Here is a 26,192-nt window from a genome sequence, read left to right as displayed (position 1 = left end):
GTTACGTGCGCGCTTGCATGGCGACAGGAAGCACGTGTCCGCCATACACACACATCTTGCCATAGCCGGACCAGCGGCACTTACAACGGCCACGCCTCACGACTGTCTTCTTCCTCTCCCTCTCCCTCTCCCTCTCCCGCCATGCCTTGTCCGCGTCTGTGGACGCGCTTGCCAAAACGTGTGCGCCGTCGGCGACTACGTCCCTCACTCTTATCTATTTTTTTAGCTGCCCACTTAAAACCTGTTTTCGCTCGATGTTGCCGCGGCACCATCAGCCGCCAACACCACCCGGCGGAGCAGCTTGGCCTACAGTGGCCGTACCGAGAGGCAACACGCACGTGAAGCGTATGTGCGTGCGTGTGTGTGTGTGTGTGTGTGCGGTCTTTGCTTCGTATTCAGTCCCGCAGTGGTCATCATCAGCTTGCCAGCCAGTCCGCCAAACCATACCCGTAGAGGGGTCCTTACCGCTTGCTTGAAGCGTCAAGCGTCCGCCCCCCACCCTCCCCACACCCTCGGCCGTTGGCTGCTTTCACTTCATCATCTTCATGACGTGCTTGCGGTACTCCGCGAAGTCACCATCGAACTTCTTCACGGTGTTGTCTTCGCAGACGAAGATGTCATCGCACAGGGACGTAATGAAGTACTCGTCGTGTGAGATGACCAGCAGCCCGCCGTTGTACGCTAGAAGCGCCTCGATGAGGGCGTTCACCGTGTCGATATCGAGGTGGTTCGTCGGCTCATCGAGCAGCAGCAGGTGCGGCTTCTGAAACGTGATCCAGGCGAGCACGAGACGCGATTTCTGTCCACCGGAGAGGGTGTAGATCGGCTGCAGCGCGCGCTCCCCTGACAGGCCCATGCTGCCGAGGTGCGCACGCAGTTGCTGATCCTCCATGTGCGGGAACTTGGAGCGGAGGAACTCGAGGGAGGACAGCTGCGGGGTGAGGCTTTCCATGTTGTGCTGCGCGAAGTGGGCGACACGGATCTTCTTGTTGCGCACCACCGTACCACTGCGCGGCTCAAGAGCGCCAGTGCACACGTTCATGAAGGTCGACTTACCGACGCCGTTCGCGCCGACGAGAACGATGCGCGAGCTCTCGTCGATGCCCATGTTTACGTCCTTGAAGAGGCTAACGCCGGGCTTGTAGCCGAACTCGCAGTCCACCATCTCGATGAAGCTGCCAGACACCGGCTCGGCATCCGGAAAGGTGAAGGCGAACTGCGGGTCGGTGACGACGTCGGCCACCATCTCCATCCGCTCAAGCGCCTTGATGCGCGACTGCGCCATCTTGGCCCGGTTCGCGTTGTAGCGAAACTTGTCGATGAAGGCCTGAATGTGCGCCCGCTGCTTCTCCTGGGCGGCGTGCTGCTTCTTCTGCTGCCGCTCCTGCTCCACCCGCGTGATCTCGAACTGGTCATAGTTGCCATTGTAGTAGTGCAGATGGTGGCCCACGAGGTGGATGATCTCGGAGCAGACGTTGTTGAGAAAGGTGCGGGAGTGGGAGACGACAATGAGCGTCTTTTGCCAGTCCCTCAGGAACTGCTCCAGCCAGAGCACGGCGAACAGATCGAGGTGGTTCGTCGGCTCATCCAGCAGCAGCACGTCGGGCTCGACGAAGAGAGCGCGTGCTAGCGCCACACGCATGCGCCAACCACCGGAGAGCTGCTTGGTCGGCGAGGTCATCATATCCTGCGTGAAGCTCAAGCCATGCAGGATGGTGGCCGCGCGCGCCTCGGCGCTGTGGGCGTCGATTGCGTCCAGTCGAGCGTACACCTCGTTCAGCCGCGCGTTGGCCTCCGTGTCGTTCTGCTTCAGCAGCTCCTGCTCCTCGCGCAGCAGCTGCGCCCGCTCGACATCGGTGGCCAGCAGAACCTCCAGTGGCGTCTCTGCCCCCGCGACGATCTCCTGCTCTACGTGCAGAATCTGCATGAACGGACTCACACCCTCCAGCTCGCGCTCTGCCAGGGCACGCAGCAGTGTCGTTTTACCCGCACCGTTGCGACCGATGAGGCCGTACTTGTGCCCTGTCAGCAGCACTAGGTCCGTGTCGTCCAGTAGCACCTGCTTCCCGAGCTGGATGTGAATGGCCTCGCAGCGGATGTCGGTGCTGTAGCTCGTGCCCTCGCCCTTGTGATGAATCTTCGTCACGGCCGCCGTGTTGGAGATGCCACGCTTGCGCAGGAACTCCTCGTATTCCTCAGCGAGCATCGCCTTCTTCTCATCCTCCTTGCGCTTCTTGCGCATGTCCTTGGCTGCGCTGCGCTTCGTCTCCCACGTCCAGTCCTCGTTCGTGTTCGCCGTCGTAACCTTGCCGACACTCTTGATCATTGTGGCCCGCTTCAGACTCTCCTCGTACTGGCGGCCGATGTTGACGGCGCTGGCGAGCCGGCTCGACTCCTCGCTTGGCTTCTTCGTGATACCTTCCTTGAGCATCTGCTGGCAGATGGCCGCGGTGCTCTTGTTTAGCTTTTCTTCGCAGTCGCTGAAAACGTCGAACTCGCGGAAGTACAGCTTCATCGTCTCCTCGATGATCTCCTCCGGCAGGTACGACTCCGACGAGGTCTGCCCCTCCAGCATCTTGAGCATGTACTCGAGGACGCAGTCATCGATCTTGCGCAGCCCCAGTTCCGGGATGTGGCTCACAAAGACTTTCACCACACGCTCATCGTACGTGCTGAGGATTCGCTGCAGCTGCACCAAGTCCATCGCTGCTGGTGTTGCAGTGGAGCCTTGTCTGTTTATGCGTATGAGTGGCGAGGCGAGAGGGGGAGGGCCGCAGACGATACGTGTTTCGTGTGTGCAGGATGACCTCTCTGATGGCGAAAATGGGGGGGGGGGCGGTTAGGTGCACCACAAGGTTGCTGCGGGGTCGTCCAAGAGAGAGAGAGACAGAGGGGTGAGTCGGTGAGAGAGTACGTAAAGTCGAGCATGTGGGGATGCTTGTATACGCGTGAACGCACCTGGGGCCGCGCCATCGCCCGCTCAGAATGACACAAACGCACAAGACACACACCACACCGAGTCGTACGCACTGGTGTGGTCGCAAAGGACGAGAAGAGGGAGAGAGACGCGAGCTTGCTGCAACTGTTCTCCCAGCGCCACAGTACCTCTGTAAGAGCGATAGACCTTGATAAAGGAGTTGGCCAGGAGGGTTGGGTTCGGGCCCCAAGTCTGTGTGTGCACGTCTGATGGAGAGACGGAGATGGACGAGGTGGAGGGGCAAGCAGGGGGGGGGGCAAAGAAGACTTCGTGAGAGCACTGCTCAAGCACGCCGTCACGCCTCCCCTCCCCCACCACCGCCGCTCACCTTCCTCTACTGCCGCCTACCCCCCAAGCCCTTGCTATCATCACTCCATCCATGAAGCCACGTCATCGCCAATGCACCAAGCACCATCAACGCCTACACCATCCCTTGCAGCCCTCCACACACGCACACAATACACCCATGCTGTATGCGAGAGAGACAGCCAGCGAGTACGCACACGCGCCCAAAACAGCGCCATCCGCACGTCTTCTTTTCTTTTCCCCGATGGCAGCGGCTGCTGTGGCAACGCGGGCGCATCATACACGTGCGCAGGTCACTTCTTCGCGCTGCCCTTTGCCGCCTCCGCACCCTTCGCCCGCTTCTGCTTAAAGGCGATCAGCTGCTCCCATTTATAGTCGTCGATCGCGATCGGGTTCAGCACGCGGCCCTCAGCGCTCATACGGTCCGCTGCCAGCCACGCCTGCTCCATCACCATCTGAATCAAGTCCTGCGCCTTGACGCCCTCGATCAGCGGTGGTACGTAGACGCTGCCGTCCAGCCACGTCACCTCAATCTTCGGGGTTATGTGGTCGATGGAGTAGTAGAGGAACATCTTGTCGTTCGGGAACGGCGAGCGGGCGCTGAGGCCGCGGCGGTAAAAGTCGAGGGCCGCCTTCTGCAGGGTGTGCCCGTAGCCGAAGAGCAGCGGCGACACCGTCACGGTCACCTTCTCCATGTGCATAAGGAAGAGATGCTTGTGACTCGTCTTGGGCGCTACCACGGCAAGCGGCCGCTTAGCACCCGTGTGTTCCGGCGTGTGCTCCGGGTACTGGACCTCCCTCTCCCACATGCTCGGCGCCGAGAGCGGGTTGTGCCACGACTTGAAGACCCACTGCGGCTTCGAGTTCGGGCCGACGTACTGCACCGTCGGCAACGGCTTGCGCTTCAGCTTGCCTCGCTGGACGGAGAGAAACTGAAACTCGCGGCCACCGCGGCCGTAGTCGGTGGGGCACTTGGCGTGGGCGTAGTGCTGGTGGTACATGGTGTTCGTATTTCCCTCACCCCAGCGCGCCGGTGTTGCCTGGTTGTATGTGTACTTGTCATGGTTGCCGCGCCACATGGCGTAGTACGGCAGCGGGTATATCAGGCCATTCAAGTGGCCGACATGCGGGCGGAGCCGGGGCTGGCGGGAAAGGGCCACCTGCGGGGCACAGAGCCCCAGCTTCTTGAGATTCGCAAAGGTGTAGTGCGACGCTGGTGCGGCCATCGGCGAGCGACGAGAGCAGCAGGAAGCGTGTGCGTGGCTCCAGGAGTGAGGCAAACCACCAAGACCACGCGCGCGAACTTGTGTTACTGCGCCGGTGGCCGGAGACAACTGAGGTGGAGATCGAGCGAGAGAGAGCGAGCGAAAAGGGAAAATCGATGCAACGGGGGCGTTCGGAAAGGGGCGAGGGGGCGTATCCGCGGCTTTGGCCACACGTCCCAAGGGAGACGACGACGGAGGGGCTGCATACAACGCCAAGGGAGTCAAGTGGTAGGGTAGGGAGAGGAAGAGCTCAGAAGGCGAGGGGGCCCTCAGACCTCCTTCTGCCCTGCGCTTCTCTCTTTCTCTCTGTTCAGTTCCTTCAACTGTACGCGTCCTAGCAAGCTCCTCGAGGTCGTGTACACCCACACATTCCCGCCACGAGAGGGGCGGCACTTCAACGAGCTGATGGGGAGGGGGTGAAGCAGAGAGACCAGCAAGCGTGCCTCTATCCATGCACTACGGCTCGCAGCCATGCACAGAGATCCATGATCGTCCCAGCTGCACGTCATTCTGTGGTGATGGCTGCCGGAGATGAGCAGCGCCGTTGACAGCTGGTCCTTCTTTTATGCGTGCGCTCGATGGCGAGAATGTGCTAAAGCACATGCAAGTGAAGCGCTCCGTTCCTCCCCCACCTTCGTCGCAGCGGCCGCCTCACAAAGAACTAATCTACATGGTGAGCAGCAGGGAAGGTGGGAGGGAGGGAGGGAGGGAGGGCGAGGACGGTGGCGCAGCCCGCACTTGGCAAGCATTTCCGCGCAAGCGAGCATGCGGAGGAAAAGCAGTCGGTAAGGAAGGCGCCGGCGGCGGGAAACGGGGGCGCACCATTGCTGCCTCGTTCGCGTCACCCCTCCCCTCCAGCCGCTCCTCCCTTTCGCGCCCTCTCAGCTCCCCTCCCTTCCATCTGTCGGCAGCACGCGCGGGCGTGCGTGCACACAGAAAAATCACGGCGGGTCGTGCCCACGGCCACAGGGCTCGAGAGAGGCAGAAGGGCATGGAGAGACTGACTGTGCATGCTGGGGGGGGGGACGCAGCAGCAGGAGAGCACCATTGCGCACGACGACGTGTTGGCCAGTCCCAGTCGACTGTGCGTAGCACGACCGAGCGGACGATGGAGGTCTGATAATACACACACCTACAACGGACGGACGGACGGACGGAGAGTGGGTGATGACACCGCACCGCATGCTGCCGCTTCCATTAAGTGCGATGAGTGGCGAGCCCGCGTGCGCCGAGTTGTATCTCCCACTCCTTGCGCTCGCGCTGGTAGAGTTCCTGCAAGGCGGTACGCCGCTCGCGAGTCAGAGTCTCACACTCCAGCTGTGAAATTGCTACGGACTGCTCAGCAGCACCGCTGCCCCCGGCTGCAAGCGTGGCGCCACTGCCGCGATGCTGGCCGGGCTTCTTGGCAAACATCTTTAAGCGAATGCGGGCACGCTCCTCTTCCTCGTTACAGCGCAGGCGCTCCTCACGCTGCACGGCCTCCTTGATGTAGTGGAAGACGTTGTCCGGCAGGTTGTCGCGGCGCTTCTCCACGTCGTGCACAGCGCCGTACCGGCCACCAGGGCGGATGCCCGTGATGTACGACTCACGGCTCTCTCCGGAGGGGTAGTAAGGCATGTGCTTGAATAAAACCTCGTTGGGGTTGAGGGATGGGTGGCAGCGCAGGGGAGCACTGCTGTCGAGCTCGCAAACGGTTAGGGTGGCTGAAGGGGCACGTGAAGACAAGACGGCGGGGGCGGCGGGGAAGGGGCGCATAAACGCGAAGACACGCGAGGGGCGGGCAGCGCAGCGCACAGGCAACATCCGTTCGAAACAAAGGAAAGGGGCAGAGAAGAGCGACAGAGGGTTCAGCAGGGGAGGAAGGGATGGACAACAGAATGAGGGGGAGAGGCATGGCAATGTCGGTGCTTGCGGTACGCTACGCACACTGGACCGAGTACATCGGCGTGAGGCTGTCATAGAAAGAGTACGCCAGTCATTTCCGTCTCTCTCTCTCTCTCGAAGACACACCCCAGAATGTGCGAAAGGGAGCGAGGCAAGCGCCGAGGGGGGCGAGGTGCACGCACACGCCAGCGCATCGGCGCACCATCCTTCACTTCTTTTATGCTTCTCTTTCGAAGCGACCGCCGCTGGCGTACGTCAAAATGAAAAAGGCGGGAGGTGCGTGCGTGCGTGTGTGTGCGTGTGCCAGCACACAGAGGCGTGGGTGTGGCTGTGCACTCGCCACGACACACCTCCGGTGCTCGTAACGGTGAGCCGTCTTCGGAAAGTGCGCGTTGGAGGGGTGAGGGCGGCATCGGCGCCTTCTCGCCATGATCGAGCTGCAGGATGCAGTGGCGTCGAGGACCATCGCAGACGCTCCGGCACGCACACGACCACACGCGGTGGCCCCACTCCCCTGCCATCCTTTATCCCCCAATCACACAAGCGCACGCGCGTCGAGAACGCCACCGGCGGCTGCCGCGCACACACAGACAGTATAATTACCGCTTACTTGAATTTCTTGTGATGCTCAAAGTGCGGCTGCGGCACGACGCGGCGCAGCAGAATGGCGTTGCACTCGTCGAGGTCGGTGTAGTAGTTCTCCACCAGCTGCACCTCCTCAAAATTGAACTGGCGGTAGAACTTCAGTGCTGGCGATCCGACCTGGACATGCAGCGTGACCGCCACGATGCGGTTGCGGGTGTCGTTGTGCACGGCCGACAAAACCGTCTGCAGCAGTCGGGAGCCGATGCGCAGATGACGGTACGCCTCCAGAACTCCAATGGTCATAATGTAGAGGACGTACTCGCCGTCCGTGGCCGTTTTCTCTAGGCGGCACGTGATGGAGCCGACAAGGATGTCGTGGTAGAAGGCGAGCTGGTTGAACTCGTGAAAGCTGTTGCGGACGTAGTCGTTGTAGTAGCTCTCTGTGTACTTCACAGGAAAGCAGTAGTCGTCCAGCACCTTGATACGTTCGCACAGGCGCGAGTCGTTCATGGGACGGATGTGCAGGCCCTTCAGCGGGGGGAACGTCTGCTCCTCGTACGGCACCGACATCAGCGTAGAGCGACTACAGCGAGAAGGTGGTGGTGCTCTTGTGCGCGCGGCGTGCGAGAGAGGTAGACGGGGATGTGAGAGAAGAGGGTGAGGGCGCTTGCTGGTGTGAGTCAGGGTCCTGGGGACGTTGTTGGGGCGACGACACAGCGCCCGTAGAGGAAGACAGCGCGCGAGGGAAGAAGAGAAGTCGTCAGTGCAGTTATTCGGTGTGCGCTGCCACTCATACGCGCGTGTGTACGCCGCGCTTGCCGCATGCATTGTGCGACCAAGATGCGCGCGAGGCAGACTCGAGCGAGAGGAGAGAGTGGAGTCGGAGCGCAACTCGACTCGACGAGCCAACCACATGGAGTCGTCGTGGCGCGTGCAACAACCACAATGGTGCATCACAGGAGAGTCCGAGGGGATCGCACGCTACACACGGGGGACTCTCCCCCAGCACGCATGAGCGACCGGTTGCACACGCATGCAGACACGCAGACGCAGCGCCTAACCCGTCTCCGTCTGTTCCCGTTCAACCGCGGCCGTGAGCGCCGCCAATCGATGCGATCCCATATCACCGCGCTCTATCTTGAAACCTGCAACGCAGCAGCGGTTCCGCAGCGCTGGCTCGCTCTCGCACTATGCTGCGATGCACATGTCTCTCCTTCCAACTGCTTTCTATGTGTTCCCCTCGTCAACCACAACATGGACCACCCCCCACACGCGCCACCGCCCCAAAAGAGTCACATGCGCGTAGGGAGGGACCGTGGCGATGACGGTGGTGCGGGGGAGAAGCCCTCTCTGCTCACATCGATAACCCCCTCCGCGCGGCCCAAACGACTGCAGCCAGACACCGCCAGTGCCCGCGCGCGCACCATCTTCGGCGCTTCACAATCACATCGACCTCGCCGGGACAATCAACTGGCGCATGCCGACTGTCCACCGCATCCCGCACGATGGCGCAGTTTAGCTGTCCAACAGCGACTCCATCCCCTTCAGAAAAGCCTTCGCCGCGCTCACGCGCTTGTTGTGTGCCGATGCAGGGAGCTGGGGAGGCGCAGGCAGAGCAGTCACCGCCACGCTTTGGTCGGTGCCAGCGACAGCGCACGGTGCCGGCGGCGAGATCATCACCGTCCCCTCTGTGTCGGTATCGGTGCCATCGTCGTCGTCCTTGTCCGCCGAGATGTGTGCAGGCAGTGCTGAAGAGCACCGAGGAGATGACGGGAGCCGTGAAGGGAGGAGGCACGCCACAGCTGGCTCACCAGCCTCGATGTGCTTCACCGCCTCGTGTGCTTGCGACGGAACACTACCGCCTGCGTCAACTTGCGTTGCTGCATCCACCGCAGCTGCCGCGACGACTGGGCGTTGAGCAGGCGCGCGCCTGTCGACAAGCTGCTGTGGGGGTCCAGTCAGCTGATCGATGTGCTCGGAAATAAACGTCTCAAGGATACGCCGCACAACCGTGGCTCTCGTTCCTACGCTGTCCTTGGCAACATCTGCCGATTCCTGCGGCTGCGACGCCTGATCCGCTTGTGCCCGCGCCGTCGATGCAGACAGATCGCGAAGAAGAGTTCGGCGCAGCTCGCTCACAACAGCAGTGGCAACCACGCTTTCGTCGCGCTCAGCTGCGTGCCCGTCGCCTGTGAGACTCGCGTACAACCACGAGGTGAGCTGCTGCGCTACAGCGTCCTTCGAAGGGGCCGCACCGCCGGGCCCATGATCCCCCGTCTTGGGAGGCGACGAAGAAGCAGAGCGAGACGCTGGCGACAGAGAGTGCAAGGGATTCACAGAGGCAGCCGCAGGGAGTTCGCTCGTCCCATCTTCTGCTGGTGCTGCCGCACGCTGCCCCTCGTCAGCCAAGGGCGACCTTTGGCCTCTCTCTGCCACATCGGCACGGTCCGTGGCCACCGCTCTCCGCTCGCCGCAGCGGCCACTGTTGCTGAGTCGCAGAAGACGGGCCCGCTCCGCCGCCAGCTCGCGCCGTGTGTCGGCGAGCTGGGTTTCGTAGAAGGTCTTCATGCGCTCGTACTGTGTCTGTAGCGTTGCCACTTCGTCGCTGTGGTGCGAGGCGCGCGTGCGACCCGATCGCTTCTCTTTCTCGAGACGCTCGAGCATGGCTCCCTCGCTCTCTCGCAGGGCGTCGCGCTCGAGTCGCAGCTGCGACAGCTCCGCCAGCTGCTGCGAGATCACGCGCCGGGCCTCAGCCAGCTGTCCCTCTGCGCGCTTGCACACCCGCCGAAGCGTCTGACACTCCTTCTCTAGCTGCTCCTTCTCCACGAGGCTGTCATGTAGCTGGGCGGTCGTGGAGTCCAAGTCCTGCTGCGATGCCGCACAGCGCTGCGGCGAGGCAGGCGAGGGGAAGGGACGGACTCGCCCACCGCTGCGGAGGCGTTCGGCTGCACCGCCTGTGGCGGGGGTGGCGTGCAGAGAGGCGTACCCGACTTGCCGATGGACCTGCTCTGGAGTGCGCACAGAGGCGTCCGCCACCCGACAAGCACGACAGGAGTCCTCCATTACCGGCGGCACATCGCCGTTGGTGTCATCCGTGCCCTCAGTGCGCTCCTCCGCACGGGCAGGTGATCCAAGAGGGTGCCGCGGTGACTCTTCTGCCCTTGAGTGATTGTGGCGCGGCTCTGCGCAAGCGCTCCTAGGCCCTGACAGTGCGGCACGCGACACCGCCATCGCAGGCTGAGGAGGGTTTGCGGTTGTCGGATTTGCAGTGGCTCGCCTCATCGGCTGCGGCGGCTGTTCGCGAGGACGCTCGTTGGGGGAGTTGTCAAGAGTAATCGATGAGACACCGATGGATGCGTTCGCAGCGACCGACTGAGCGGCGCCGCCGCAGCGGCCTTGGTGCGACGGCGAGCCGTTGACGCTGCTGCACACGCTCATTATTGCTGCGGAGTGTGTCGTCGGCGCCTTCACGGCCGCGAGCGGTTCCCTCGCCGAGTTGTGCGGGCCTTGAGTGAGTGCACGCTGCGACCTTGTCTTTGCCGTCTTTGGTGTCGCCAACGACGAAGGTGTGTGGGCTGCAGCCGGGGGGACGCCAGTGCTGCTTACCCGAGAAGTCTGCACGGCGTTCTCGTAGTCCGCGGCGCGCGTCAGCGGCGCGCCATCTAGCGAAACGAGAGATGGCTGCAGCTCGGCCAGGGTTTGCCGATACCGCCGTGCGCGGGTGACCGGGTTGCCCACCAAGTTCAGCAGCTGCAGGGACGGCGTGGTGGACACAAACAGCAACTCATCCACGTCTTCAACGTAGTTGTTGCTCAAAGACGCAATACGCAAGGAGCGCAGCTCCTTCAAGCCACTTGTGCGGTCGATGCGGTTGTCGTCGGCGCGCAGCACTTCCAGAGGAACGCGCGAGTGCAGGCCGGCGAGACTCGTGAGCCGATTGAAGCTCACATCCAGCTCCCGTAGATGCACGAGTTGGCTGACACAGTCGAGGTGCTCGAGTTTGTTGTGCGCGAGGTTCAGCTGCGTCAAGCTCAGCGGCAGCCCGCCGACAAGGGAAATGAGGTTGTAGCTCGCGTTGAGGCGAGTGAGGGAGCGGAGCGGCTGCAGGCTTGTCAGCTCCTGCAGCTCATTTCGAGAAAGGTCAAAGGCAGTAATAACGGAGAGCATCTCACACTCTTGGGGAGTAGAAAAGACGGCGGGCAGGTCAATGCATCGAATGCCGCGGCCTCGACCGCAGACCTCGACCTCCTCCGACCCACCAGAGCCCCGGCTGCTGCTTGCTGTCACTGACATGTGCCCTTCCGTCCTTTGCAGTGCCCACTAGCCGAGACCGTGTTTGTCGTTGTGGTGTGGCCAACGCGAGTGCAGGCGGTTGATCTCTGCGCGTAGCACGGCCGTATTGCGCATCTGCATGCTGACACACAGAGAGAGAGACCCTCAGACCCCTGCGTGTCGCTGTCCACTCGAGTCACCGGCACCACTTGGACTAGTACCTTAGCGGGTGTGTTGTGTGTAGCGGCCCTAGGGAGAGGCATCGGGGTTGGAAGAGGAGAAGCAGCAGTGAAGTGAAGCGTTGGAAGAAGCGTGCACAGGTGCATCGTACACACTTGGCTGAGCGACACAACACAGCGAGATGGAAAAGAGGGTGGGTGGGTGCGCTACAAACCATTGTAGGGCCTGGGAGGGCAGGAAAGGACAGCTGGACGCCGGAGACGGCCGCCGCTGCCGCCATGAAATGAATGAGCACAACGGAAGCTGACGGCACGCGCTGAGGAAAGCAAGAAGCGGCTCACGACAACCTTGTACACTCAACAGAAGGCACTGCCATCTATGAGAACAGCCGCACAGGCTTCTTCCCCATCACCCCGACATATAGAGAGTGAGAGGGGCTGCAACACATCTATTAGACTGCCGATGCTCATGTGACATCCAGGAACTGTGGCGAGGGAGGACGAAGGGGTCGCGGCGGTGTGTGCGTTCGCCTGCCCCCTCCCCCTTCAGCCGCCACAACGAGTAAGCAAGTAGAAGCACCCGCCGTGGTCATGCCGAGAATTCTTCTCCCTCCCGGAGCTGCAAGAGCGAGGTGAGCCCGCGGGGTGCGCGGGCAGGGCCTGGCGAATACGTCGAACTCGACGGCTTGCACTCGTAACGCGCAGTGCTCGTCCCCGCTGTACTGCCGTCTGCAACAGCAGCAGACTTTCTGTGGAGATCATCGCTGAAAAACGGCGTGGCTGCGGTGCTCGCGTAGGTAGACAAGCTCGGCGACGCTTTCGTCACCTTCACTACATCCGCGTACGCCGAAGGACCCTTCTCCCCTTGCAGCGACGCCAATGCGTCGTGCAGACGCGTCACGTCTCTGAGGAGTTCCGCGCGCTCTTCCTGTAGATGCGCCACGAGTGTCTGCAGCGACCTGCACGGTGCAGGCGATCCAGCTGTTGCCTCTATTTCCTCATGGTGCGTGCTCGTCGTCACCTCCTGCTGGCCATCCTCCACCAGCTGCTGCGTCAGCGACTCTACGACGCCGTAGTGCTCTTCCCGCTGACGCAGTCGCTCCTCGACTTCCTCAGCTGAGCGGCATTCCGTGATCGCGTAGGAAGCTTGCTCCGCTGCGTAGACGGACGCGCATAGCGACTTCCACAGTCGCTCCCGCCGAACCGCCCGCTGCACCGTCGCGGCGTTGTTTGCCTGCGCTCCCTGCAGCGCTGCCGCCAGCTGGTGCTCCCGCGCATGAAGGGCCTCCAGCTCCGCATAATGAGCGCTACGCAACGCAGTCATCTCTTCGTGATCGGCGCCTCCGCTGTCAGCGATGTCGAAGTTGCTACCCGGTGAAACCGCAGAGAAGGAAGCCGCGACCGTCGACTGACTCCGCTGTACCGCCGTGCACGCCTCCCTATTGGCGGCGGAAGAATTCGCGACCGCGGCCGCACCCGCACCAGCGGCCGGGAGCGTAGTGCTCCACAGGCGCAGTAGGCCCACCGCCGCCATCAACCGCCCCTCCATTGTGTGGTGCGCTGCGACGATCGACCACAGCCATCGCTGCATCTGCTTGCGATTGCGCGGCGCCTCCTGCAGGTGCTCCAGCATAAGGCAGTGCAGCAGGTTTGCCTTCTCATGCACATCTACGACGGTAGTCCCCGTCTCGTCGTCGACGATGTCCGCTGTCAGTGCCGCGATCTCCGCCTCCAGCGCAGCCCTGTCCATCGTAGCTCCTGATGGTGGTAGGGGTGGGGGTGCTGCTGGTGCGGGAGAGGGAGACGACAGCGCTTGTCGCTTGTCGCTGGCTTCGCGGTAGGCGCGCAACTGTGTCTCTAGCTCCTCGATGCGGTCAGCGTAGCGCAGCTGCAGTTGTGCTGTGGACGTACCATCCGTTATGTCACCTCTTTGCGCTGTTTCTGCCGCCGCTGCTGCACGCGGACTGGGGCTGCGCAGGTGGCTCCCGCTGCTGGTGGCAGCTGAGGCGGTGCCGGCAGCGCCCGTGTTGGCGAGAAGAGTCAGCAGCTGCGCCACCTGCATCTGAAGTGACTCGCACTCTGCCTCCTTTGACTGCAGTGCAGCTTCGAGCGCCGCGTCGCGTGCGCGTGAGGACGACACCGCTGACCCCCGGGACCCGGTCGCGGCGCTCACCGAAGAGGCAGAGCGGTAGGGCATACGAGACGCCTGTGCGACAGCCGCGTCTGCCGTGCCGGAGGACTGACATGACATAGCAGTCATTGTCGAAGAATGGGAATTCCCAGATGAGCGCGATGACGATGCGCTACGCCGTGATGAGCTGCGCTGATTTGGGGCCCTTGGCTGGGATACACCACACGCCTCGGCGCTGCGTGTGCGCCTCTCAGAGCTGCATTGGCGCTCCAGCCGGCAGAGGTCGACAGACGGGTTCACATTGTCGCTGCTCGACAGTCTCGATGTGGAGGAGCGAGTGGACTGTGTCGATGCGTTGTGGAGTGGTGGCCGCGGCGGTGGTGAGTCTGCCCTGCCTTTACAACACGGCGTAGAAGACGACGCCGCAGAGGGTGAAGAGAAGGATGCGGGTTTCATGCTACTCGGGCCGCCGATTCCCGACTGCTGCTCCGTCGTGCGTGAATGTGCACGTTGAGTCGCAGGGAGGTTGTGCATACTGTTGGCGCTGCCTGTACGCCGCCGCGCAAACATCGAGCGGTAGGTGCGGGCTGCCTCCTCCTCCTGTGCCATCTCCGCCTCCGCAGTTGTGTGGAAAACCGGGTGCACGCGTAGCGTCTGCGCCAGCGGCTCCGGCACCGCAGCCCATTGAAGTGCGCCCCCCAGCAACAGGGTGGCGATGCAGTCGGTCGACTGCAGGTAGGTGGTCACCTCCTCGGCCACGTCGAGCGCGAACTCAGCCGAGAAGTCCGGCCGCTTCGAGAGGTGATGGAAGAAGTAGAAAAGGACGAGCGTACTGAAGCCGCACTCGACGCTGCCGGCTTGGAGGGCGGCAGGATCGAGGAACGAGAGCGGGATGTGCAGCCTTGCAAAGCGGCGAAAGAGTTGCTCCCAGTTGGCGTGTGCCCGCTGCGTGCTGGAGTGTGTCTGCGATGGTGCTGGGCGAATGCGAAGGTCAGGGAAGACGAGGTTGAAGAGGCAGCAGAGCACCTCGCCGTCTGCCAGGCTGCTGTAGTCGCTGAGGCGCCGTGAGCTGTAGCGGTCTGCGAAGGAGAAGAGCTCCTTGCGCCCAATCACAAGAGCCGGCGTGCCTTTCATCTTTCTATGAGCATGTGTGCGCTTGCAAACGCCTACGCACCTTCCGTGCTTATCCGGCACGCGCGAGAAGAGGGGAGGGGGTGCAGCGATGTGGCGCACGGTAGCGTCGTGCCTTTTCAGATCCGGCACAGCCGGAGCGGCAGAGAGTCACGAGATGCATCGGTGTGGTTGCAACGGGAGGGAGGGAGGGAGGCGGAGAGGGACGAGGACAGCAAAGAGGTTGTGGAATGAAGGGACAGCCCTCACCGCGAATGAAAAAGGGAGGGGGAGGGAGACGACAGGCGGGCCCCGATTCGCCGCTTGCATCTTCTCTGGTGTGTGTGTGTGTGTGCCATCACACCCGCTCACCACAACGCAACACACAAAGACGCACGCGAGACTCCCAGACGACGAGAGCAACCAACGGCGACGAAAAAGAGAAGAGCACCGGTGTTGTTCGTTAGGGAAGGAGCATGAGGCTTTCGATGCTGCACTACGCAGGCAAAGGACACATAGACACACACCGACACACATGCATGCGACTCCAGAGAAAGGGGGTGGGGTGGGGGACCTGCAAGAGCGCTTCTCTGCAGCGGAGACGTGTGCACATGCCGTAAGCGTTGCGTGGGTGTGTGCCCAGAAGAGTAGAGTAAGGATGCCGATGACGGTGAAGATGAGCAGATAAGGAGTCGCAGGGGGTGAGAGGAAGGTCATCCGTGAGGGGGGGGACCGTCTCCCCGCCACTCCCGCTTTTGCTTGTTTTTTTTTCATTTTGTGACTGCAACCATGGCAAGAGAGGCGGAGACGACAACCGCCATAACAGAAAAGGCTCAGAGGAAACGAAGGTCACACATGCACACGGCCACAGCGATAACAAGAGAGCACCGCATCCGAGTGCACAGACGGGGCCGGTGGGCGAACAAACTCGAACACACATACACATACACACTAAAGAAGAGGGTGGGAGAGGAAGCGGCGATACGCACAAAAGCGCCACCAACAAGGCAAGGGGCAAACAGTGTATAACGGCTGTCAGGGAGTTAGAGCAACAGCCGTCACGAAACTAGACACTCGAGGGCACAGTGACGTGCTGACGTGTCTGGCTCCCCCTTTCCTGTTCGGCCCCTTCGCCGCCCCCCACCCTTCCCTCCCTAGAACGCGCACAGCATTGACCTCGCACATCCGCCTCCCCTATCACCAGCATCAAGGCGACCGACTACCATCGCAGCAGCAGCCGACGGGGAAGGAGAGCGTGGGGAGGAAACGATGATGGCGACGAAGGTTGCACGTGTGATCATCCGTTGCCACCGTTGCGCGCGCTGTTTACCGCGCGTTGGAACGGAAGATGTAGTCCTTCGTCTTTTCGAGGTTGAAGAAGGTGTAGTTGACGATCACTTCATCGAGCCAGTTCACCATCGGATCATTCAGAAAGTCGCGATCGATGTAAAAGAATACGGGCATCTCAACTAACTCATGCGGCTTGAAACGCTGCTCTTCGAAGCAGAAGCACTGGATCTTGTTGAGGTAGTTCGTCACCTCCGGTGGCGCGATCGTGTAGGATGAGACGCCGAGCAGCGTGCGATTACTGCGGTTGTACGCGGAGTAGAAAGCCAGCGCCGGCTCGCCAACGAGCACCTCCACCTCCCTCTGCAGAGGGACGAAGGCGATGGGCATCGTGTTGCCCACGTCACTGAGGAAGCGGACCTTCAGCAGCTTCTTGGGAACCGGGTAGCTCTTGTTCTGCTCATCGCGCTTGCGGGCCGCGTCAGGGGTATAGAACTTCGGATCCGCGCCACGGCCGGTGGGGGCGCAGTACATGCGATACAGAGGCACGAAGAGAAAGGTGCACCCCAACGATATGATACCGAGGCTGAGGAAGGCGGAGAAGAACTGGCCGCGCTCGTCGTAATTCTTCGCACCGTCATACCCACTCTCAATGCGGTAGCGACGCCTACCGCCACTCCTCGCTTGCTGCTCGGAAGCGCTAGTGTTCCCAGAATCCTGGCGAGGAGACGGCTGAACTCCACCACTGCCCCCGGCCGCAGCGCCTGCGGCGCAGTACCGTAGCCAGCATGCACGAAGCATTGATTATCCCTTATTATTATTACTATTATGAGCTTCCGATCGTTGACGGCGGTGAAAGGGAGCACACAAGCACGTGCAGAGGCGTTGGAGGAAGGGGAAGCCGAGAGGGAGAGATGAGACGAAGGGAGGGGATGACCAAAGAGCCCCAAGCCACCCCTCACGTATACTGGAAGGGGGTGGGTGCATGTAGGACTGTCACTTCAACAGTCACCCCCATTTTCGCTTGCGTATTCAAGGTTTCGGGTTGCCGTTCGTATGGCAGCGGAGCTGGGGAAGCGTTGCCTGACGAAACTTCCGTTCATCCTCCTCGGCGATAGAGAAAGGAGGGTGCATGGGGCAGCCGGCATTGTGTGTACGAGCTTCCCTTTCTAGGACCTCGACCGCCACACTCGTTTGCCTTCAGCGTCTTTTCCGCTTTTCGCGAACAGAATAGAATTTCGTATGCGTGTGGATGCTGCGTGCGCTTCATGTCTGCGCCCGTGCACCTGTGTGTGTGTGTGTGTGCGTGTACCCGTTGCCGCGCCGGGAAGATGGCACACGGGTGCGAACCGTCACACACAGAGACACAGGACAATACATCAGCATCACTCGCGGAGAGAGGGGAGGGGCGAAGAAGGCGGGGAAAGGTAACACTTATTCACCAGCCTTGCGTTTTTTGGCCCCATTCACACCCCACCGTCCAGCCTTTGTACCGCACGGCACGTGAAGCAAACCAAAACAAAGAAGCGCACCACGCGGACAGCCACGCTCATGGAGCCGTGGCGTAAAGCGGAGGATACGCGCCACGCCAGACGAGAAAGCGCCGCACGCGAGATGATGAGGCGGAAATAACGGGTGGGAGGGCGAGGGCGAAGGGACAAAGCATGGGAACAGTCAACTATGCACGAGCCCGCAAACAGCAGCCGCCACTGCCGCAGCCCAGTGGCCTTCTCCTCGCCCTTTCCTTTCCCCCACCTCCCTCTCCAGTCGGCGTAGATGGGCATTACCAGAATACAGGGCGGATGCGGCCATCAAGGCACCAAGTTCTCGCGCCGCTCTTTCTCTCTGCCTCGCTAATGCACTCTATGATGACGACGCAACAAGAGTCGACGTCTATGTGTGTCTCTCTGTGTACCTGCCCGCTTCCTTTTCACTTGCGCACACTCGTGTCTTGTCTTCCGTTACACGTTCGCCTCCACCTTCTTCGCTCTACGGAGACGTACGGAGGCGCAGGACGTCTTCGTTGAGCACCACAGACGTTCGCTTGCCGGGGACTGCAGAGGGCCGCGCTGACTCTGTGCTGTCGCTCGGCGTCTCGAACTCGAGGCTAACGCTGTAGTATTCGTATGGAGACCGAAAGAGGGTGTCGCGGCGGGCGCCGGGGTGGGTGGCCATGAAGTACTTATAGCATGCGCGCGTGTAATGCTGTGCCTTGCTGTCGGAGACGATGTCCTCGATGTCGCCTGGGGTGGGTCGCACGCTGGGATAGTTGCACCCCTTCGGGTTTTGGGTTTCCTTCCCAAGCATCGTCCGCAGTGCTCCCTCGTCGCGGAAACGAAATGGGCAGCCGTGGCAGTCATGCTGGTCCACCACCGGCGGCAGGCCAAGGATCGTCGCGCAGGAGGCGGAGCTGTAGCTCATCTTCTTGCCCTCCATGCCGTAGTTGTGTCGCACGTTGTACCCGTACGCCGTCTTCGCGAAGGCCTCGACAGAACCGCCGCCCTTGACTTTCATTAGCGTGGCGAACAGCTCCAGTGAGTCCTCAAGAGAAAGACCGATGGATTTGAGGAACAGTCCGTACATGAAGCGACCGTGGTGCTTCAGGTGCCCCTCGCGGCGCAGATGCCAGTCGATGGCGCGCATGCAAGGCGGAAAGTGCGCCTGCGCCAATCGCTGCACATCTCCGGCCTTCACACTGCCAGCGACGCCCTCCTGCAAGGTGTCCACCGGGTCGGAGATGAACTGCTGCAGGAAGGCGTCGAGCATCGCCATCACGGTGGACTTTGTGGTCTCTTCCTCGAGCGCCTGCTGCTTGACACGAGCAAGGTAGGCATTGTGCAGGCCGCGATTCAGGCGGGCACAGAAAACCGTCAGGAAGACCTCTTGCACCTGGTCACGGAAGAGAATGGTCTGACCAGCACGGCACAGCACGTACCGCTTCTTGATCAGGCGGGTGGCGAGGGAGAGAGGGACGGCGTAGTAGTTCTCCGCCCGCCCCTCCGACTCGCGCGCGCTTTCCGCCTTCACGCGGCGGTACTCGAGGTATTCCTGCAGCATCGGGTCAGCCAGCTGCTTATCCGTCAGCGGCGCGCATGGAAGTCCGTTGCGCTTCATCAAATCGACCAGAAACGTGAAGGGTCTCTTCGCCATCTCCATCTTGATGCGGGCCGTCAGCAGCACCCGCTCCGTCCGTACCAACCAGTCCCGCCAGTGCTCACTCATGCAGAAGGCGAAGCGGCAAAGCAGGTGCGATGTGACATCCTCCTCCGGCGCGAACACAATGCCAGCGGCTTGGCTGGAACCAGCGGCGCTTCCAGTAGAGCCACGTGAGGAGGATCGCCTATCCGAGCAGCCACCGGCGGCCGTCTCGTCATAACCTAGCAAAACCATTTTCCCTCGCGACGCATCTGTCGCCACGCTCGAGCGCCGTTCTTCCGGCAGACGCGCGATGATCGCGTCGAGCACCGAATCAAAGCTCTTTGCCTGAGGCGAGTTGATCTGCTGGTCGACCCACGCGAGAAACTCCATGCGCTTGGCGACCATTGCCTCCAGCTCGAAAAGGGTACTGTTTCCATGTGGCCTCTGCTCGTACATGGTCATCCAGTCCGCGGATGTCGTGGCCCCGAGCGGCTTTTCTATTCCTGCCCCGGCGCTATACTGCTGCGACGGCGTAGAGGCGGTGATGGCTTGCATGGCTCACGGTTTACTGGTGTGGAGTGGTGTAGTGGTGCGTGCGTGGGAGGGGGGGGCTCAAAAGGAGAACGCAGGGTCAGAGAGCGAGAGGGCGCAAAGGGATACAAGACGGGCTGTATATGCTTGAGGGAGGTAGGTTGGTCGGACGCGTGTTACGGTGTGAGCACTGCGTTCTATCTGAAACGGAGCGGCGTGCGGAGCCGCGCACAGTTGAAGTTGTAGGACTGTGCGCGTGTGCGTGCCTGTGCAGCCGTACCTCCTCTGTGCTTCCAGGATGAAAAGAGCGAAGTGAATGTCGACACAGACGCACACGTGAGGAACCATGTTCAAGAACGGAGGCGGGAAGGGGGGAGGGGGGGGGGTGGACCAGAGCGCCGCAGTGTCAGCTTGCGGGAAAATCAACAAGGCTGAAGCGGCACACAGGGGGAGACGGGATGGTCTGTGGGGCCGCCACTGGAGGAGATCCGAAAGCCTCTCGATCTCTTCGCTCACCCCCACCGCGTCCATCTCCACAGCGGCGTTCACATACACCGAGAGAGAAAGAGAGGAAGGTGCGCACAGCTGCATAGCGGAGCAGCCGCTTGTAGCCCTCGAGGAGACGGGAGAAGCGTTTCCACCACCTATCTGACTCACCCTCACGAAGATACTTTCTCGCGTTGAAGGAGCGAAGGCTAGACGAGGCAGCGCACGCATATAGAGGGTGAGAACAGATTCGTCCGCAGGGAAAACAGTCGTGTCCATTGCGTTAAAGGGAGGAGGGAATGAGAGATGACATGCGGGCAGCCACCTCCCGCCCTCCACGAGCACGCCACGTAAAAAGCAACTCGACGTGCGTCAAAGACCCACGAGGGAAGAGAGAACGAGAGAGATGAAGCAAAGGGCGTCTGGAGAAGACGGCGTTGTCTGATGCGTGTGTGTGTGTGCATGCAAGCGTGAAAATACGTAAAAAAGTCCCTAAAGCAAATTGGTATCAACGACTGCGTATAGAGCACCGTAGGTTGAAGGCAGTGGCTGTGTACACCGCACAGCGGGGAAGCAGGGCAAGCCGCCCTCAACAGTGTTGCCCTGTAACGATCCCAGCAGCGTTCTCCTGCTTTTCGCATTGTACCTGCAGCCGCCGCTCGCACTTCCTGCAGCCACCCGGTGCTGCCAACACGCAGAGGGGCCGTCCTTACTCCTTCTCCAAGCCGTTCAACACGCATTTACGGCAGCCACACCACAGGAATGCTCGCCTCGGCGTGTCCCACACACACGCCTCAAGAGTTCGTGGCCTGCCGGCGTCGGACATTGTAGCGAAGAGAGAATAGCGATGGCTCGCGGTTCAGGTCGTCGTTGCCGTCGCCGGAGTCGCCATACACCTTAATCTCCTCCTCCAGCTGTGGGTCGTACTTGTGGACGATGAGCCGTGCTTGCCTGGCGAGGTCCTCGCGGCGCTCGTAAAGCTTCTTGAACTGCATGTGCTGCGAGACCAGCGACATGAGCAGCGGGAGCGCGGCTCGCAGCTCCATGATGGCCTCTTGAAGAATGAGCAACGAGACGTACATGGCCATGGGAAGCGAGAAGAGGATCACCAGCGCCGTGCGGCTGTCCGAGTAGAGGAAGACGATGAACGTCACCAACAGGAACACCCCCGGCACCACCGCAAAGGCAAAGAGCACCTTGAAGGACCCAGTGACGTCCGCCCCCACGATCTTGACGGAGCTCTCCGAAAGCGCGCGTTTTGTTTGCTTGAGGGCCAGGTACTTGATAATGCCACCGATCGGCAGGCCTACAACGAAGAAGGGGACGAGGATGACCGCCATCAAGTACAAGGCGAACACGCGACGCAGCAGCAGCCCAATCTGCAGCGCCTCGTTGTCGGCGTTAAGGAGCTGCTTCAGCGTTGCTGCCTGGCTGTCGCGGATCATCAGCGCCTTGCAGAAGTCCGAGTAGTTCTCTACCTTCTCACGAAACTCCGCGAATTCGGCGCTCTCGCGTTGCTCCTCGATGACGTTGCCTAGCCGACGGATGAGTCGCAGGTAGTCGTGCCCGGACAGCATGCAGTTCGGCGGCTGATAAAGCTGCCGAAAGGAGTGCAGGAAGCTCAGCGTTTTGTAGTCCGGCACGTTGATTGTCACAGCCCGCAGGGCTGCGTTCAGCTGCTCGAGAAACAGCCCTGTCGCCTTGCGCTTGTCTGTGTCGAAAAGCTTTACAAGGTCGTCCGGGGGCGAGAAGGCCTCGCCAAACTCAATGTATGCTCGGCTGCGGAACTTGTGCCCGTAGAGGTACGTTAAGCCCACAGGCACGATCTTCACGCTGATGTGCCGCTCCGCCGCGCCCAGGCTGAAAAGAGCCACGCCGGCTTTCAGCGGCAGGAGTGATGTGTGGTCGTGCGAGCCGCCCTCGGGGAAGATACCGATGCAGTGATTCTTCTGCAGCGTGTCGTACACCTGGGCGTACATTTCAGAGTGGTCGATGCGCACCGAGTACTTGAAGCTGGTGGGTGTGTGTACCTCGTGCTCCACCGGGATCGGCACCGTCACCTCCACTTCCTCGTCGGAGGTGATGCGGCTCACCTGCGCACGGCACTTGGAGTTTCCGGGGACTCCCCAGCTGAGAACATCACCCTTGGAGAGTCGCGAGAAGTGTGTTCCGGCGCCGACAATGAGCTTCCCCTCGGCCCTCACCAGCTTTCCGTCGCCATCCACTAGCGGCACATCCTGCGGCCGCACAACCGGGACGGAGTTAAACATGCGACCTAAGGTCCCAATAACAGGTCTGTGGAAGGACTTCTCGGCCATGAGGAAGCGAACAGGCCGGCCGCAGTGCGAGTGCATCATGAGCGCGTCGATGAACTGGTTTTGATGGTTGCCGTAGAAGACGACGGCACCGGTGCGAGGGATGTTTTCGCGTCCCACCACCGTCACTTCACGGAAGTACACGCTGCGCAGCACCCACATGAGGAACTCGCCCATGAGACGCGCGAGCGTGTGGTGGAACCTGCTCACTTCCTCCACGAGGTTCACCTTCCGCAGACGATCACGGTGGTCAGGCCACTCCTCGATCGGCACGTTCTGGTGGCACTCCTCGCAGAACACGAACTTGCTTCGGCGAGTGGAGGTCCCGATGCGATCCTTTGGCTTGAGTGCGGACATGGACGCCATCGGCGATGCCTCAGCGGCAGCTGTGGGTGTGCTGCAAGATGCGGCGGACGGGGCCTCCTCTGCAGCGGAAGACACGCTTGCGTCCGCGGGCAATAACGTGGCAGGGTTTCTCTCGGTCGCGTTGGCGGGCTCCTCTGGTATAGATACGGATGCTCCGGCGGCGGCCGGCGCTGTCACCGCCGACGGAGTGGCCTCACCCTCGGCCATGTGCCCCACAGGATCCTCCTCGAGGGAGAACTTGACGGAGCGTCCAGCTGGGGTTGCCATGGGTAACGTGTGGGAGGAGGGGGATGGCGTGTGGCCGCACTATCTGGTTGCCCAGCTTGCTTCCTGGAAGGAGAAGACGTAAGCTGTTGTTGTCCTCCGTTTCGTTTCTGACGGATACATATGAGAGGAAGCGCGTGTGCGTTGAGGCGGGTGGCGCTGCATGTGCGAAGCGCGCGAGAAAGAGAGAGGGAAGGGAGGACCTGAGCATCCAGCAAGACAGAGAGAGAGTCGTGAGTGAGCAGTTCGCACGGAAGTGGTTGCCGTCTGGAGGCGGTGGAGGTCGCTCCTCTGCGTGGAAGCAAATGAGGTGAGCTCTTTGCTGCTGCAGTAAAGAAACGAAGCAAGAGACCACACATGCATACAGCGAGCTACTCAGGAAGCGGCACACACACACACGCACATAAATACAGGTGGTAAAGCTTTCCGCATTCCATCTGGCTCTCAACTAACAGCAGACAACTAGTAGATGCGCTTCCTCTCCCCCTTTTCCAGGATGCGCATCGCGTCGTGGTACACGTCACGAAAAGCTTCACTGTTGATCTCTGTGGCGGTGCTCGGCTTCTCTTCCGCCTTGAAGATGTGCATGATCTTCTCGGCCGCGAGCAGCGCAACGGGCGGGTAAGAGTCTGTGAGGACCGTCCTCCACGTGCGCACCTCTACTCCCCGGCGGTCGGTGCTCTGATGGCACAGGAGGAGAACCAGCACATGCCGCGCGCGGCACACCGCGGCGGCTTGACTCTGATCGAGGCTACGATACATGCCCCACAGCACGCGAAGCCCAACGAGCTGAACAGCAGCAGAGCTGATGCACATCGCTCGCTCGCGAATGATCATGGCCGATATGTCGCTGACGTCGTTGGCGGTGTTCAAGTAGAAAGATGACCGCGTCGGCACGCATAGATACTCGATAAGGTGATGGTAGAGAGCCATGGCAGTCCGGGTATCCATGGCATCACCGCGGTCGAAGAGAACCACCTCCAGGACGGTGCGGAACGTGACGGCGTCGCACTGCGAAGACGTACGGCACAGCAGATTCAGGGAAAAGAGAAGGGAGGCGCACATGTGGCCCACTCGTGCGCGGTTTCCGATGTGGCCACGGCCGTCTTTGTAGAAGACCAGGTTGCGCACCAGCTTATCCGTCAGGGCGCGGTGAGCGTCGTCTGGCAAGTACCGCGCGCTCCAGCGGAGGCTGACAAAGGCGAGCCGCCAGGCGGCAGTGCACATCTTGGTGTCACTCGCCTCTCGTTGCCCTTCCAGCAGCAGCGGCAAGGTCCCAGCTACCTCACCCAGAAGCACCTGAAGGGCTTCCAAAAACGCCGTCTCATCCCTGCGCCGCAGAACCTCAACACCCTTGAAACGCGCCTGCGTGTAGCTCTCCAGCTCGGCATCCTCAGCGAGCAGCCCGAGCATGTTCTCCACCAGCGGCAGCACAACATTCCAGCTCTTCTTGGTGCCATCGAAGTCAGACTTAACGAGGCCGTCGGCGATGCGTCGCGGAAGCTCCCGCTGCACCGTTTCGGACATGTAGTACAGCAGCGGGAAAACATACCAGAAAAAGTCCACTGACATCAAATCCCTGAAGGCGCCTGCGCGGGCCTCGGGGGACAGCTGTCCAGACATGCGCACACCGCTGCGGGCACCGTTCGCCCCTTGCCGGCGGGCCGCGCACGCCACCAGAAGCTGGAAGAGAGCCTTGCGCGCGCCTGGAGTGGTGCAGTGTCGGTAGATGGTAAGAATGTCAGACATCGCAGAACTGCCCAGCTTGGCAAAGGCGACCTCGTCGACGACGAGGTTGTCAGCGGCGGCCACGTCTACATCTTTGTTCGATAAGAGACTCCGCGCGAACGCTTGCGCCAGGGCGGTGAAGGCCTCGGGGTGCAGCTCCCACAGCCCCGGCAGCTGCAGCACTTGAAAGAGCACCCGACAATCAGCTAGGTGCCGATAGCACGGCGGCACCACCGCCAGCAGGCACTTGGCTGCTGCCGTCCACGTCGTCTCGTCGCAAATCTTCAGCACCGCCTGCCGCTCCGTCACGGTAAGCACCATCCACACCACCTCTTGCTCGAGCGCCTCCGTGCACCCGGGGTAGACGCCAGAGGGGTCGATGAGCTGCACATGCACACCAAGGTTGAAGATGAAGTCGTAGACGTGGTTGCGCACGCACAGGTAGTCGCTCTCCATCATCTCGAGCAGCATGGGCAGATAGCAGATGGTCACAGACCGGAAGTGCAGCTGCGGCTCAGAGAGAACCAGCTTAGACACATAGCCGTCACAGAGCTGCTTCATAAAGAAGAGGGTAGCCTGCATCACGTTTGGGTTCGTCTTGTAGTTGGCTGAAAAGGTCGACATGATATTGGCTTGCCGTTCCACGGTAGATTCGAGGCACAGCAGCGGGAACTGATCTACGTACGGGGGGCACCACACGCGTTGGTACATGACCTCGCTGTAGCACTTCACTCCCTCGTTCTTCTTCACGGAGACGCCCATCCACTTCATGTAAGGCACAGTGGAGATGGAAACGCTGCCACCGCCGCCACCCCCCGGCGACGGAGCAGAGAAGTCGGCCAGCAGCGCGAACTCCGAGGCATAGCCTTGTCGTGAAGACCGCACAATCGAGCTGGACAGACCCTCCAACGGCGCCTCCCGCAGCAGTGCGCCCACCAGTTTCAGCAGATCCTGGCTGACGTCGCCGGAGGAGTGAGCCTTACAGAAACCCTTAATGCTCTCGAGGCATTGGCGAGACGGTGGGAAGCTCTGGACGTAGTTTACCAGCAACATCATGATGCGCGGCCGCCGTCCCGGGTCTTGTGCGAGGTCTAGGCAGCACTGATAGACGCGGTTTCGCCCCTTCGCATCACTGAGGAAGCGCGCAAGCTGAGCGGTGGTCTCGCTGTCCAGACGACCTTGCGAGCACCGCGCCGCCTCAGTGATGATGACCTTGCTAAGCTCCTGCTCTTCCATTCGCCCACATAACCACTACGACCTGCGAGGAGAAACAGAAAAACAAAGACGAAGAACTCCGTGTCGCCTGCGTGCGTAAGGATGAGTCGAACGCACTGCGCAAAGAGAGAGAGCGGGGAGGGGGTGGGGAGG

At 61.2% G+C, this 26,192-nt stretch overlaps 10 protein-coding genes across 10 annotated transcripts; all 10 read right to left on the bottom strand.

The window, feature by feature from the left end:
• Positions 1 to 529: 529 nt before the first annotated feature.
• LDBPK_030150 (ATP-binding cassette protein subfamily F, member 1, putative) lies at positions 530 to 2,704 on the bottom strand (the record flags this gene model as incomplete). Its single annotated transcript, XM_003857933.1, has 1 exon — positions 530 to 2,704. One exon carries the CDS (start codon positions 2,702 to 2,704, stop codon positions 530 to 532), a length of 2,175 nt encoding a protein of 724 aa, XP_003857981.1.
• An 872-nt stretch (positions 2,705 to 3,576) lies between these two features.
• LDBPK_030140 (hypothetical protein, conserved) lies at positions 3,577 to 4,509 on the bottom strand (the record flags this gene model as incomplete). The annotated part of the gene is made up of 1 exon (XM_003857932.1): positions 3,577 to 4,509. One exon carries the CDS (start codon positions 4,507 to 4,509, stop codon positions 3,577 to 3,579), a length of 933 nt encoding a protein of 310 aa, XP_003857980.1.
• Positions 4,510 to 5,745: 1,236 nt separating this feature from the next.
• Positions 5,746 to 6,165, bottom strand: LDBPK_030130 (hypothetical protein, conserved; the record flags this gene model as incomplete). The annotated part of the gene is made up of 1 exon (XM_003857931.1): positions 5,746 to 6,165. One exon carries the CDS (start codon positions 6,163 to 6,165, stop codon positions 5,746 to 5,748), a length of 420 nt encoding a protein of 139 aa, XP_003857979.1.
• An 873-nt stretch (positions 6,166 to 7,038) lies between these two features.
• LDBPK_030120 (acetyltransferase, putative) lies at positions 7,039 to 7,587 on the bottom strand (the record flags this gene model as incomplete). The annotated part of the gene is made up of 1 exon (XM_003857930.1): positions 7,039 to 7,587. The coding sequence occupies one exon, from the start codon at positions 7,585 to 7,587 to the stop codon at positions 7,039 to 7,041; it is 549 nt and encodes a 182-aa protein (XP_003857978.1).
• Positions 7,588 to 8,532: 945 nt separating this feature from the next.
• On the bottom strand, positions 8,533 to 11,310 carry LDBPK_030110 (hypothetical protein, conserved; the record flags this gene model as incomplete). The annotated part of the gene is made up of 1 exon (XM_003857929.1): positions 8,533 to 11,310. One exon carries the CDS (start codon positions 11,308 to 11,310, stop codon positions 8,533 to 8,535), a length of 2,778 nt encoding a protein of 925 aa, XP_003857977.1.
• A 747-nt stretch (positions 11,311 to 12,057) lies between these two features.
• LDBPK_030100 (hypothetical protein, conserved) lies at positions 12,058 to 14,733 on the bottom strand (the record flags this gene model as incomplete). The annotated part of the gene is made up of 1 exon (XM_003857928.1): positions 12,058 to 14,733. One exon carries the CDS (start codon positions 14,731 to 14,733, stop codon positions 12,058 to 12,060), a length of 2,676 nt encoding a protein of 891 aa, XP_003857976.1.
• A 1,302-nt stretch (positions 14,734 to 16,035) lies between these two features.
• LDBPK_030090 (cytochrome c oxidase assembly protein, putative) lies at positions 16,036 to 16,530 on the bottom strand (the record flags this gene model as incomplete). Its single annotated transcript, XM_003857927.1, has 1 exon — positions 16,036 to 16,530. One exon carries the CDS (start codon positions 16,528 to 16,530, stop codon positions 16,036 to 16,038), a length of 495 nt encoding a protein of 164 aa, XP_003857975.1.
• Positions 16,531 to 17,985: 1,455 nt separating this feature from the next.
• LDBPK_030080 (DNA primase large subunit, putative) lies at positions 17,986 to 19,689 on the bottom strand (the record flags this gene model as incomplete). Its single annotated transcript, XM_003857926.1, has 1 exon — positions 17,986 to 19,689. One exon carries the CDS (start codon positions 19,687 to 19,689, stop codon positions 17,986 to 17,988), a length of 1,704 nt encoding a protein of 567 aa, XP_003857974.1.
• A 1,256-nt stretch (positions 19,690 to 20,945) lies between these two features.
• Positions 20,946 to 22,832, bottom strand: LDBPK_030070 (glycerol-3-phosphate acyl transferase; the record flags this gene model as incomplete). The annotated part of the gene is made up of 1 exon (XM_003857925.1): positions 20,946 to 22,832. The coding sequence occupies one exon, from the start codon at positions 22,830 to 22,832 to the stop codon at positions 20,946 to 20,948; it is 1,887 nt and encodes a 628-aa protein (XP_003857973.1).
• Positions 22,833 to 23,558: 726 nt separating this feature from the next.
• LDBPK_030060 (hypothetical protein, conserved) lies at positions 23,559 to 26,060 on the bottom strand (the record flags this gene model as incomplete). Its single annotated transcript, XM_003857924.1, has 1 exon — positions 23,559 to 26,060. One exon carries the CDS (start codon positions 26,058 to 26,060, stop codon positions 23,559 to 23,561), a length of 2,502 nt encoding a protein of 833 aa, XP_003857972.1.
• Positions 26,061 to 26,192: the final 132 nt, after the last annotated feature.

Source organism: Leishmania donovani, chromosome 3, assembly GCF_000227135.1.
Source record: "Leishmania donovani BPK282A1 complete genome, chromosome 3".
NCBI classification, from domain to species: Eukaryota; Euglenozoa; class Kinetoplastea; order Trypanosomatida; family Trypanosomatidae; genus Leishmania; species Leishmania donovani.
This window is presented reverse-complemented; position numbering and strand designations above follow the sequence as displayed.